Source organism: Mobula birostris, chromosome 4 (assembly GCF_030028105.1).
Source record: "Mobula birostris isolate sMobBir1 chromosome 4, sMobBir1.hap1, whole genome shotgun sequence".
NCBI classification, from domain to species: domain Eukaryota; kingdom Metazoa; phylum Chordata; class Chondrichthyes; order Myliobatiformes; family Myliobatidae; genus Mobula; species Mobula birostris.
Genome location: NC_092373.1, coordinates 175,646,983 through 175,660,951, shown reverse-complemented (window position 1 = coordinate 175,660,951; position 13,969 = coordinate 175,646,983). Strand labels below are relative to the sequence as shown.

At 50.2% G+C, this 13,969-nt stretch overlaps 1 protein-coding gene across 4 annotated transcripts in view; it reads right to left on the bottom strand.

Moving 5' to 3' along the window:
• Positions 1 to 13,969, bottom strand: part of LOC140196776 (uncharacterized) — an 86,405-nt gene that overhangs the window by 1,103 nt on the left and 71,333 nt on the right. For 2 of the 4 annotated variants that reach the window (XM_072256546.1, XM_072256548.1), the window contains exons 8-12: positions 8,861 to 8,966; positions 6,878 to 8,176; positions 3,886 to 3,945; positions 3,039 to 3,106; positions 608 to 658 (exon numbers count right to left, since the gene is read on the bottom strand). In XM_072256546.1, coding sequence (XP_072112647.1) covers positions 611 to 658; positions 3,039 to 3,106; positions 3,886 to 3,945; positions 6,878 to 8,176; positions 8,861 to 8,966 — 1,581 coding nt within the window. In that variant the 3' untranslated portion in view covers positions 608 to 610. The remainder of the gene's footprint in view (positions 1 to 607; positions 659 to 3,038; positions 3,107 to 3,885; positions 3,946 to 6,877; positions 8,177 to 8,860; positions 8,967 to 13,969) is intronic. The other 2 variants (XM_072256547.1, XM_072256549.1) reach the window with 2 other exon arrangements.

The window sequence follows — 13,969 nt, the reverse complement described above, 5'->3', positions numbered from 1 at the left end:
GGTTGAAACTGTCTGTCAATGCTGTCCCGACAACCCCCAAACCCGCTGATCCCCTCAACTGTGCCATCGTTGGCTCTGAGAGTCTGGGCTGGGGCTCAGCTCAGGAACCGAGAGGGAGGAGGGGGCCGGGGGATGGGTGGTGGAGCGGAGAAGGATGGGGGAATGGGGAGGGAGGAGGGGGAATGGGGAGGGAGGAGGGGTTATAGGAGGTTACAGTGGAGGGGGACTGTAAGAGGGAAGGGAACGGGGAAGAGGGAGTGAAGTGAGGTAGAGGGAGAGAGAAGGAACGGGAGAGGGAGGGGGTAAGGAGTAGGAAGAATGGTTAGGGAAGGGGCTGAGGAGACAAGGGGAGGAGGGAGGGTTTAAGGAGGGAAGGGAGTGGATGAGATAACATGGACAATACACAGACTAGCTGCTCTCTGGGTCCTCAGACAGACCGCTGCTCAGTACCCCTGACTTCAGCCCAACAGGGAGAGAGTGCGCTGCATTCCAACCAGGTCCCTTCGGCTCAGGGTGATCGCTACAGACGCGCCTCTCCTTCCCCTCTCCCTTTCCCTCCCCCTCCCCCTCCCCCAGCGCACACCGGACAACAACAGACGAGACTTACTGGTTACCGGATGTTGGGCAGTTTGTCATACAGATTTGGTAACTTGGGGGGCTGGAATAGAGAGAACAAGTTGGGCAGTAAAACCACTGAATATAAATCCTCGCCTTTACACACACGCATAACCCTCCGTCCCACACAGGAAACACGCGCACAACCCTCTCTCCCGCACAGGAAACACGCGCACAACCCTCTCTCCCGCACAGGAAACACGTGCGCGCAACCCCTCTCTCCTGCACAGGAAACGCACGCACCCAACCCCTCTCTCCCACACGGGAAACGCGTGCACAACCCCTCTCTCCTGCACAGGAAACGCACGCACCCAACCCCTCTCTCCCACACGGGAAACGCGTGCACAACCCCTCTCTCCTGCACAGGAAACGCACGCACCCAACCCCTCTCTCCCACACGGGAAACTCATGCGCACAACCCCTCTCTCCCACACGGGAAACGCGTGCACAACCCCTCTCTCCCGCACAGGAAACACACGCGCACAACCCCTCTCTCCCACACGGGAAACGCGTGCACAACCCCTCTCTCCCGCACAGGAAACACACGCGCACAACCCCTCTCTCCCGCACAGGAAACGCACGCACAACCCCTCTCTCCCGCACAGGAAACACACATTCACACACACTCTCCCGCACAGGAAACGCGTGCACAACCCCTCTCTCCCGCACAGGAAACACGCGCACACAACCCCTCTCTCCCGCACAGGAAACTCACGCACAACCCCTCTCTCCCGCACAGGAAACGCACGCACAACCCCTCTCTCCCGCACAGCAAACACACATTCACACACACTCTCCCACACAGGAAACGTGCGCACAACCCCTCTCCCCTGCACAGGAAATGCGCGCACATCCCCTCTCTCTCGCACAGGAAACTCGTGCACAACCCCTCTCTCCCACACAGGAAACACACGCGCACAACCCCTCTCTCCCGCACAGGAAACACACGCACCCAACCCCTCTCTCTCGCACAGGAAACGCGTGCACAACCCCTCTCTCCCACACAGGAAACACACGCGCACAACCCCTCTCTCCCGCACAGGAAACGCGTGCACACAACCCCTCTCTCCCGCACCGGAAACGCGTGCACAACCCCTCTCTCCCGCACAGGAAACACACGCACCCAACCCCTCTCTCCCGCACCGGAAACGCGCGCACAACCCCTCTCTCTTGCACAGGAAACGCGCGCACATCCCCTCTCTCCCGCACAGGAAGCGCGCGCACACACTCTCCCGCACAGGAAACTCAAGCGCACAACCCCTCTCTCGCGCACAACCCCTCTCTCCCGCACAGGAATCTCAAGCGCACAACCCCTCTCTCCCGCACAGGAATCTCAAGCGCACAACTCCTCTCTCCCGCACAGGAAGCGCGCGCACACACTCTCCCGCACAGGAAACTCAAGCGCACAACCCCTCTCTCCCGCACAGGAAGCTCAAGCGCACAACTCCTCTCTCCCGCACAGGAAGCTCAAGCGCACAACTCCTCTCTCCCGCACAGGAAGCTCAAGCGCACAACTCCTCTCTCCCGCACAGGAACCTCAAGCGCACAACTCCTCTCTCCCGCACAGGAAACGCGTGCACATCCCTTCTGTCCCGCACAGGAAACTCAAGCGCACACACACTCTCCCGCACAGGAAACTCTCGCACACAACCCCTCTCTCCTGCACAAGAAACACGCGCACACACACTCTCACGCGCACAACCCCTCTCTCCCGCACAGGAAACACACGCACCCAACCCCTCTCTCCCGCACAGGAAACGCGTGCACAACCCCTCTCTCCCGCACAGGAAACTCACGCGCACAACCCCTCTCTCCCGCACAGGAAACACACGCACCCAACCCCTCTCTCCCGCACAGGAAACGCGTGCACAACCCCTCTCTCCCGCACAGGAAACTCACGCGCACAACCCCTCTCTCCCACACGGGAAACGCGTGCACAACCCCTCTCTCCCGCACAGGAAACGCGTGCACAACCCCTCTCTCCCGCACAGGAAACACACACGCACAACCCCTCTCTCCCGCACAGGAAACTCACGCGCACAACCCCTCTCTCCCGCACAGGAAACACACGCGCACAACCCCTCTCTCCTGCACAGGAAACGCGTGCACAACCCCTCTCTCCCGCACAGGAAACTCACGCGCACAACCCCTCTCTCCCGCACAGGAAACTCATGCGCACAACCCCTCTCTCCCGCACAGGAAACACACACACCCTCTACCCCTCACACACAGGGCATTTGAGTGGGGTAAGAGAAGATGGGGGAGAGGGGTGTTTGGGTGAATTATGTGTCAGTGATGAAGGGTCATGGTTCATGGGGGTGAGCCTTCATTTTTCTGTGGGGTCACGCCCAGCACCTATCATTCACATGGGTTTGGGACGGGGGGGGGGGACGGGTGTGGTCAGATGTCAGCAGTCCTCTTACCCCAGGGGCCTGTCTCATGGGAGCAGCCAGACTGTAGATGTTCTCTCTGTCTCTCTGTGTCTTCACATCTGTGGGAAGAGAGGGTTACACTGATCTGAGATACAGACACAGGAGACTAGAAAGGATCATGGAGACAGAGGTTTGCAGGACCCAAGGGAGTCACAGAGATGGAGACTCGTGTGCGGGCCGAGGGCATCAGGAAAGGTGTCGGGGGTCCTCAGGCTGATCCAGAGGGTGGGATTGAGGAGGGAAAGTGATGGGAAGTCCGAGGAACAAGGTCGGTGCTGTGGGATCTCTCTTCATCACCCTCCCCTTGGTGGTATTTGCTAATCACAGAGATTACCCTGACACTGAGGGACCGTTACCAGAGAAAGTGGTCAGTTTTCCCCGGACACACAGATAGAGCCCCATCACAGAGACAATGCGAGGAACTATCTGCCCCATTCTTGATAGGGCCTTTATATCCTTGGCTGTGAAACGTATTAAATTTAAGAACAAATGGAGCTGCTTAATGTAAAGTGTTGTAAAACTCAGTTTTTTTCTAAAGCGATGAGTTGTGTGAGATCATCTGGCTGGTACTGAAAAACGACAGAAATTCCAAAGTAAACCATTTGTAAAGTGGAGTTCTGCTGCCTGCCAGCAGGGGGCGGCCTCGGCCTGTGTTGTATCAGTAACCTCTCCGGGAGAAGTTCCATTGTTGGAGTAACTCCCCAGACCAGGCTGCTGTCCTGGTGAGTGGACTTGCTGCCAGTGGCCATGGATGTGTTAGGTCACTTGGTGGTCAGCCTTGGCCACAAACTGGGAAAAGTGTCAGACCAGCCACTGGTAGTGACATACAGATTCCTACCTCTTGCCATGATCCCGTAGATGTGCTCATTAATCTCCCTGCCCGTCCTTTGCTGAAAGACTAAGAGAGAAAAAATCAGAACACGTCAGGAATTGGTCAGCGGGAACAATGCTGCTCCAGGAGAACCCTTGTGCACTCTCGGGAAAGAACCAAATCTTATGAAAGGTTTCACAGGGGCTCATCCAGAGGTCCCATACTGCCAACACCACACCTTCCCCACTTGATCACCCACCCTCTGTCAGTGTCAATCCTCTGCCTGACCCCACACAACACCCTCACCTTGCCCAGCGTCCCAGTGTCTGTCCACTGCCTGACTCCAGACTCACTAACCCCTAAAACCTGCCACTACCCCAGAGTCTGACCGCAAACCCAATGGCCCCTCAAGCCTGCCCACCGCCCAGTGTCTGACCCCAGACTCACTGACCCCTCATCCTACCCACCACCCCAGTGTCTGTCCACTGTCCAATTTGCAGGACTCTGACTGTAAAACTGGATCAGGCTTGTATTTATGGTAAGGTATGAGTCTGTATTTTAAAGCGAGACTTGGTGAATGATGTTGGCCTTTTGATTGTGCCTGTGTGAGTAATCAGGTTGAGTTAAACTGCTACAGGATCCTGAAACGTGCTGGATTGTTTCTGGTTTCTTTTGGCATTTTCTGCATTTGTTGTCTTGAATTTGTTGGCTTTTATTATGTATTTTTGATCATTTTTAGTGTTAACCACCTGGTCCTGTATTACCACAAGGGATCCTTCTGTTTCTGGGAAGAGCTCTCCAACTCTGAGCCAGGCATTCATCATTCCTTGTCAATGTCCAGTCTGCTCAGATCATGGGGATGTCCTCCATGGATGGTCATGTTTTTCCAATATTATTATTTATTATTTTTCTTTCTTTTTGTATTAGCACAGTTTATTGTCTTTTGCACATTAGTTGGTTGTCCATTCACTGCATGACCTTTCCGAATTCCCTCACAATACCCACTGCTCCACTGTCCACTGCCTGGGATTTGGTGGTCAAATTTATAAACTTTAGTATTTTGAGGCGGTGCTGAAGATGATAAATGAGTGATGGGGAGTGGAGGTTTTCGACATGAACTTTACCAAGACATTCGACAAGGTCCCTCATAGCAGCTGATCCAGGAGATTAAGGCTAATGGGATCTATGAAGACTGGATTCCAAATTAGTTTCTCCACAGAAGACAGAGGGCGGTTGTGAAAGGATGTCATTCTGACTGGAGGTTTTTGACCAGCGGGGTCTGGCATGGCTCTCTGCTTGCAGTTTACAGAAGTAATTTGGATGAAAATGTTGATTTGTAAGTTTGCAGACAATATGAAAACTGGATTTGTGGATAGTGAGGAAAGTTGTCAAATGATTCAGCAGGATATAGACAAGTTGGTATTACTAGTGGGGGAAATGGCAGATAGAGTTTAAAATTTGAAGTAAATTTATTATCAAAGTACTGTATATAAATGTCACCATGTGCAAATGAGACTCATTTTCTTGCGGGTATTCTCAATAAAACTAATAACCATAATAGAATCAGTGCAAGACCACACCAACTGGATGGATGTCAGTGTGCAAGAGATAACAAACTGTGAAAATACAAAAAAGAAAGAATAATTAATAAATAAATAAATAAGCAATAAATATTGAGAACATGAGATTAGGAGTCCCTGAAATTGGATGTGGGAAAATTTCAGTGGTGGGGCAAGTGAAATTGAGTGAAGTTATCCCTTTTGGTTCAAGAGCCTGATGGTCGAGGGGTGGTAACTGTTCCTGAACCTGGTGGTCTGAGTCCTGAGGCTCCTGTACCTTCCTGATGGCAGCTGCGAGAAGAGAGCATGGCCTGGGTGGCGGGTGTCCCGGACGATGGATGCTGCTGTCCTGTGACAATTCTCCGTGTGGATGTGCTCGATGGTGGGGAGGGATTTACCTAGAACAACGTGAGGTGTTGCACTTTGAGGGGTTAAAGAGCAACGTATGCAGCACATGGCGGGACCTTTAGGTCCTGATGTACAAAGGGATTTTATAGCTACCATCCTATATATTTATTGAGTTGCAATCCCCCGATTTAATCCTCGCTGAATCACAGGACAATTCGCAATGACCCAATTCACACATGGCTTTGGAAAGCGGAGCATCCGGAGGAAACCCACATGGTCACGGGAAGAAGGTACGAACTCCTTACAGGCAGCAGTGGGAATTGAACCCAGGTCACCGGTATTGTAAAGCACAGCACCCATATAGCGTGCTTGCCTTCATTGGCCAGGGCGTTGATATACAGTAAGAGTTGGTAAGTTACGTTGCAGCTAATGAAACTTTGGTTAGACCACACTTAGAGTATTGTGTGCAGTTCAGGGCAGCCTATTGCAGTACAAAAGAGGCTCACCAGAATCTGGTCAGTATTACCAGTTGAGGTAGGTCAAGCTTGGATCATTTTGTCTGGAGAGTCAGGGACTGAGGAGGTGACTGATAGAAGTATGTAAATTATGAGAGGAATAGATGAGATTGATTGTGTGTTTTCCCAGAGCAGAAATGTCAATTACTTGTGAGCAAAGCTCTAAGGTGAGAGGGTGAAAGTTCAAAGAAGATTTACAAGGCAAGTTTTTGTTTACTCAAGAGAGTGACAGGCACTTGGAAAAGTGGTGGGAATGTAGACAACAGCAGCAATGACGAGGTGTTTAGATGGACACGTGAGCAAACGGAGAGGAGGGATATAGACCATGTGTCGGCAGATGTGATTAGTATGGATTGGCATCATGTTCAGCAGAGACACTGGGGGGCTGAAGAGCCTGTTCCTGTGAGGTACTGTTCTGTTTTGTTCTGTGTTCTTAACACTCTCCCTCACTCCTCCACATGAGACCCTCTGCTGAGCAGACATGCACAGGTCAGGAGTCCACCTAGTTCTAACTCCTGTGTCCGAGCCCTTACTCCCATGAATGTTCTCGGGATTAGTTCAGCTTCCACCAGCCCTACCTGAGAGTGTAGGGCATACCTTGAGCTATGAATGGCGCACTGGGGGCCTCTGACAAGACAACAGGCCGAGGGATGGGTGCTGGCGGCCGACTCTCCTTCCGAGCGTCTGGGTTGCTCTTCTGCTGTGGCTGAATGTAATCGTATGGGTTGTCCACGGTGCAGCAGTATTCCCTGGTTACCGTCCTGGTGTAGCGGTCTTCCTTCATTACCGCTCTGCTGTAGCAGTCTCTCTTGGTCACTGCAGTGTAGTAGTCTTCCTTGGGTATCACCATGTCATATTGGCCTTCCTTGTCCAATGCTGAGGTTCCAGGGCCTTCCCCCTCTTCTGCCATGGTACAGCAGTCTTCCTTAGGTACTGCTGTGGTGCAGAGGTCTTCATCCAAAGTCAGAGTGTAGGGGTCTTCTTCATCTACCTCCACAGGGTAGCGACGTCCCTTAGGTACCACTGTGGTATAGCGGTCATCATCGAATGCCACGGTGTGGCAATGTTCCTCAGGTCTCGCGGTGTGCCCATCTTCCTTGGGTCTCACTGTGGTGTTATAGTCATCATCACCCAAAACCAGGATGTAGGGGTCTTCCTCGTCCACTGCAGTGGTATTGCGGTCTTTTTTGGGCACCACTGTGGTGTAGTCATTGTCATTGAATGCCACGGTGTGGCGGTGTTCCTTGGGTCTTGCTGCGGTGTACCGATCTTCCTTGGGTCTCACTGCAGCGTACCTGTCTTCCTCACCCAACACCAGGATGTAGGGGTCTTCTTCATCCACTGCTGTGGTGTTGTGGGCTTTCTGGGGTCCCGCTGTGGTGTACTGGTCTCCCTTGGGTACCCTTGTGGTGTATCGGTCTTCCTCATCCAACACCAGGTCGTAGGGGTCTTCTTCATCCACTGCTGTGGTGGTGTCGTGGGCTTTCTGGGGTCCCGCTGTGGTGTACCGGTCTTCCTCGTCCAACACCAGGATGTAGGGGTCTTCTTCATCTACTGCTATGGTATAGCAATCTTCCTTGGTCACTGCTGTGGTGAATCGGTCTTTGCTGGGTCCCGCCGTGGTGAATCGGTCTTTGCTGGGTCCCGCCGTGGTGAATCGGTCTTTGCTGGGTCCCGCCGTGGTGAATCGGTCTTCGTTGGGTCTCGCTGTGGTGAATCGGTCTTTGCTGGGTCTCGCTGTGGTGAATCGGTCTTTGCTGGGTCCCACTGTGGTGAATCGGTCTTTGTTGGGGGACACAGTGCTGTATTGTTCTTCCTTGTCCATTGACAGGGTGTAGGGATCTTCCTTGCTGACTACCTCCTCCGACTTGGATACTCCCTCAAACTTGTCTGCTGCTGAAACGAGAAATCAAGTTCAATAAATCTGGGGATTAAGAAGAACACAGGAGTAGGCCACTTGGCCCTTCGAGCCTTTCCCACTATTAATACAACTATAGCAGATCTTCCCTAGACCTCAGTGACTCCCCAGTGCCAGTTCCTCATAGCACTTCTAACAATCCGACCTCCATCAGCTTTCGAGGATACAATTCCAGATTCCGATTCTCTGATCCATTTCACACACCTCCGCCTCACATCTCTCCTCACCCCTCCATCTCCTCCCCCTCTACCTCATACGTTTCTCCCTCGCCTTACATCCCTCCCCTTGCCCTTGCACCCCTCCCCTCTACCCTCCCTCCTCTCCACCCTAGACTGCCCCTCCCTCCCCTTTCTTAGTCAAGCCACTCTTATCCATCTTCTCCACCCGTCTCTGCCATCTTCTCTGTAGGAGGCATCTTCCCCTCAGGAACATCCATGCCTTCAGCTGGGACCACCAGCCCTCAGTCACCTGGCTCGTCCGGCCACACTGCCCTTTGCACAGGTTTTGGTTGGGCCCTTGTGTCCCTGCACCCACGATAGGGCGTGAGCTCTCACTCCCGCCAGAGACAGGGAGTTCCTGATGCCTTGGTTTGGAGAGCTGAGAAGGTAAGGGAGCTGTGCGGTCTGTGGGCTAGCTCTCCATACTGTACTGATGACACTCACCCATTAGCAGGCCAGTCATTTTCTCATAAATGTTCTCTTCATCCTCTCCCCCCTGGGAGGGTTCGAGCCCCTTCTCATACTGGTCCTCCACCCTCTGTGTTGACTCCTGTGGAAGATCATCAACAAGGTTTGTATCTGGCTCTGATGTGGAAGCTGCCTCGTCTTTAGCAGCTCAGCTCAGGTCTCGGGCTTCCCCTCCACACCAGCAGGGTGGGGAAGATAGCTTTTGGCACACTGTCTTTCACAAGCCCAGTAACTGTAAACGTTGGGAGGTTACCTTGCGGTTGTGCAGGACACTGGTGAGGCTGCGCTTGGAGTACTGTGTTCAGTACTGGAAATATGTTATTAAACTGGACAGACTGCAGCAAAGGTTTACAAAGATGGTTCCTGGACTTGAGGTACTGACCTACAGGGAGAGATTCGACAAGCTAGGGCTTCATTCCTTAAAGTACAGCAAGCCGGGGGTGATCTCTTAGAGGTGTATAAAATCATGAGGGGCATAGATAAGGCAAATGCAGTCAGTCTTTCTCACCCACAGTTGGGGAATCAAAAATTGGAGGACACAGTTTTAAGATGAGAGGGGGAAGATTTAATAGGCACTTAAGGAAAATGGGTTTTTATTTTACACAAAGGGTGGTGTCCATCTGGAATGAGCTGCCAAAGTGGTACAATAACAACCTTTAAAAGAACAGTTGGACGGGTACACAGATTGGAAAAGTTTAGAAGGTTATGGGCCAAATGCTGGCGAATAGGACTATCTGGGAAGGAGCATATTGGTCACTAAGCACCAGTTAGGCCAAGAGGCTTGTTTCCACTGTCACTGCTGCAATCCCAGCGTGTAAAACTGCCTGTCACCCTTTACCCCTCATTCATCAAGCACCACTCTCCCTCTGCCTTACAACGTTAACAAACTCTGCTTCTACCACTCTTAGAGGGAGAGTTCCGAATATACATCTGAGACAGAGCATTTCATTTTGTCAAACAGGCAAACCCTGACCTTTAAACAGTGACTCCTAGTTTGTAGTCCCCCCACATGATGGAACGCCCTCCACAGCCACTCTGTCAACATGCATTTCACCAAGTCCCTCGCACACTTCCAAACTCTCGGATCAGCCCAGCCCACTGACCTGGTCTCTGTCCTGCCCATGCAGGTGACAGTGTAGTGAATCCTCCCTGAAGTTCTCTCAGTGCAGTAACATAAGGATACTGTCACAGCACACAGTATAACATAAACAGGAGAGATTCTGCAGATGCTGGAAATCCAGAGCAACACACACGAAATGCTGGAGAAACTGAGCAGGTCAGGTAGTACCTACGGAGAGGAATAAACAGTCAATGTTGTGGGCCGAGATCATTCATGAGATCTCATCAGCATCTCTCCATAGATGTTTCCTGACCTGCTGAGTTCCTCCAGCATTGTGTGTGTGTGTGTGTGTTGCACAGCACACAGTACTCCAGATGTGGTCTCACCACCACCCTGTATAACCCAGGCATCGCCTCCCAACATTTATACTCAAAGCAGCCTTAGTCTATCATGTCAATGTATCCTCAACCCTCAATACCCCTACTCCCTCTCCTATACCTCTCCCTTCCCAACCCACAATCTTCTCCCCCCTCCCCCATCCTGCACTCGGCCCTTCCCAACTCCTCCAGTCCCCAAATCCACTCAGGCATCCTAATGGGACCAGAAGTTCAGGTGACAGTGAGGGTATGGGGGAGTAAGAGTGTGGGGGACTGGGAGAGTCAGGATATGGATAGCTGGAGGAGAATTGAGGGAGTGAATAGTGGGGGAGCAAAGTGTGTGGGAAGTAAGGGTTATGGAGTGGCGGATGTAGGGGATGTAATGTATTTAATTCAGTAATATTGTAAATGTATTGTTTGATTGAGTATCCTTTGTTTACGTAATTCATTAAGGATTATATGTAAAAGTATGCGAATGGCATCCGTCGTTACGGCAGCACGACTAGATGAGTGCCTCACTAAATGAAAACAAAGTGGACACATCTTCCTGGAGACGCATTTGAGTTGCAGTCGGGAATGAAAATTGGCACACTGCTAAACAGAAACCTGCCTGGCCAAACAAATCATGTTACCTTTATAGTGGGGCTCACTTACACCAAGCAAAACCCACAGCAAATGCAACAAAGTAGGACACGTACAAAGAACATGTCAGGAAGACAAAAATAAATGAACTGCACAAGGAAGAGAAAAAGATAAAAAGTCAAGTTGCAGTTTCAAAAAGAGCAGTAATCTGCTTGTTGCTGAGGGAATGAAATCTGATAATGAGAGTGACACAGGACTGGGTAGCCTTGAGATTATGAAAACTCATAGAACATTATGAAAACTAACAAGAGACAAGCAATGTGATTTACACCAGAAGTGAGCATCAAGTTAATTAAAATGGAATTGGACACTGACTCGGCTGTTTCTGTCAGCCCATAAAATGTGTTTGAGAGGCATTTCAAAGATACTAAACTGAAGCCTGCAGATATCCAACTAGGAACTTATACTGGAGAAAAGTAACTCCTGTAGAAATGACATTCGTAACAGTGAAACACAAAAACTAACAAGCCACTTTGGGCTTGCAGGTGGTAAAAACAGGAGGGCCAACATTGTGGGGCCTTGATTGGCTGAGGCAACTATAATTTGATTGGAGCTCCATCCATCCCTTGCATGCCCCATCCCCAGCGAAGGACTAACTGAAAGTGAATTAGGAAAGGTACTGGATGATGCCACAACAGTGTTCAAGGACATTATTGGAAAACTCAGACATATGAAGGATAAAATAGTGTAAATGTAAATGCTGAATCCAAGTTTTACAAAGCTCATTTGGAACCTTATACTATCCATGATAAAGTAGCCAGTGAGTTAGATTGCATGGAGTCTGAAGAAGTTCTTTCCAAGTTTGAGTGGAGCCCGGGGGGGGGGGGGGGGGTTCCTAGTAGCCAAGAAGGATGGGTACGTCAGGAACTGTGGAGATTTTACCGTCACCATCAACCCAGTACTAATAGTTGATCAATTCCCTGTGACCAGGTTAGAGGATGTCTTTGCAAAACTTTCTGGAGGAAAACACTTCAGCAAAGTAGATGTGGCTGAGTCCCACCTACAGATGGAGATGGAAGAAGAGTTCAAAGTGTTTCTCACCATAAATATGTACAAAGGGCTTTATCGCTATAATTGTTATCTTTGGAGTAGTGCCTGCACCTGCACTGGCAGAAAGCTATGGAACAGGTGTTGTAAGGTTACCCAGGCACTCAAGTGTTACCTGGATGACATTGTTGTTGCCGGTGAGAATGACTAGGAACATCTCCAAAATCTCAAGGCAATGTTTAAAAAGATTAGAAGATTATGGGCACAGAGCACGATGTTTCAGGTGTGAATTCTTTAAACCAAGCATTATTTACTACGGTCGCACTGTTGACACACAAGCAGTGGTGGATGCTCCAAGGCCAAAGAACGGGTCACAGTTGAGGTCACTTTTAGGATTTGTCAATTACAGTAACAGGTTCCTGCCAAACCTGACTACCGTGCTCCAGCCTTTGAACTCATTACTATGGACAGGGCAGAACTGGCAATAGACAAAGCAGTGTGAGGTGGCTTTCCAAAAGACAAAGGAAATGGTGATGCCAGCCACTATTCACACATTCTGATCCACATTGTCCAGCGAAGCCTGCCCGGGATACCTCGTCTTATGGTATAGGTGCACTCATGTCACACGTTAGGAGCGATAGAAGTGAATTTTACATCACGTTCCCTTACCACTGCAGAAAAACATTACGCTCTGATTGACAGATGAGTCTGGTTTGGGGTTGAAAACATTTCAACCAGTCTTTGCGTGGAAGAGAAATTACCCTCATTACTGATCATCAGCAACTGGTGTCCATTTTCAATCCACAGAAGGGTGTTCCATTTACAGCAGCAGCAGAAACACGAGATGGGCTCTGTGTCTTGGAGGACACCATTACAAGAGCAGATTCAAGAGGATGACTAATCATGGAAATGTTGATGAGTTGTCCTGTTTACCCTTGAAACAAGAAATACATGAAAAATTTATAATAGAGGGTACTAACACAAATCAAAATGTCTCTCTATTACTGCAGAGATGATCCAAAGGGAAACTAGAAACTACATGGCAACACAAATTGGCTGGAATGTACAGCAAAAACCCAAATTCTTCCATTTTTACCAGCACCAGGATGAATTTGCCTTTGAATGGGGGTTGAGATTTGTTGTATCATTCAAGCTGAGAGCCAAAGAGTTGGAGGAGCTACAAGCTGGTCATCTCAGCATGGTCAAAATGAAAGCGTTGGCCTGAAGAATTGTCTGGTGGCCTGGGGTACATCAGCAGATCAAGTTGCTTGCCAGGCACTGTTCACGATGCCAACACATCCAGGAGAAGCCAAGAACAGCGCCTCTCCATCCCTGAGAATCGATTGCACTGCCTTGGCAGAGGATTCATGTGGATTTTGCCAGATCATTCATGGGCACAAATTTCTTGGTAGTAATGGATGCAACTACAGTACAAAGAGGCCAGAAATGATCCCAATGGTCTCGCACATCGTTGCTGTGTTAAGAAGCCTCTTCTCAAGGACTGGTGTTCCAGAACATTTAGTCAGCAACAATGGAACACAGTTTATTGTGGAACAGTTTCACTCTTTCCGGAAAATGAATAGAATAAGACACGTTATATCTGCACTGTACCACTCAGTTACAAATGGCTTGATGGAAAGGTTTCTCCAGAGTCTAAAGAATACAATGTCAGCAGAACGCACTACACTGACACTAAATCAGGAACTCACCAATTTCCTCCTTGCATATCGCAATGCAGCACACTCCACAGCCAACAATTCACCAGCTGTGCTGTTCCTGGGTTGTCCTACGTGCTCACGCTTGGATCTCCTCAAACCAACTCTCAGTAGGAGTATGCAGGACAAACAGCTGAGACAAATTGAGGGCTCCTCAAACAAGGAGGTTTGATGTTTCATTCCTGCACAGCAGTCCTGGTGCGGGACTACAGAAATACCAGAAGTGGGTACTTGGAAAGATTAAGGACAGAACTGGTCCACTCTCCTGCACAGTGGGGATTGTGTCTGGTGTCATTTGGCGACA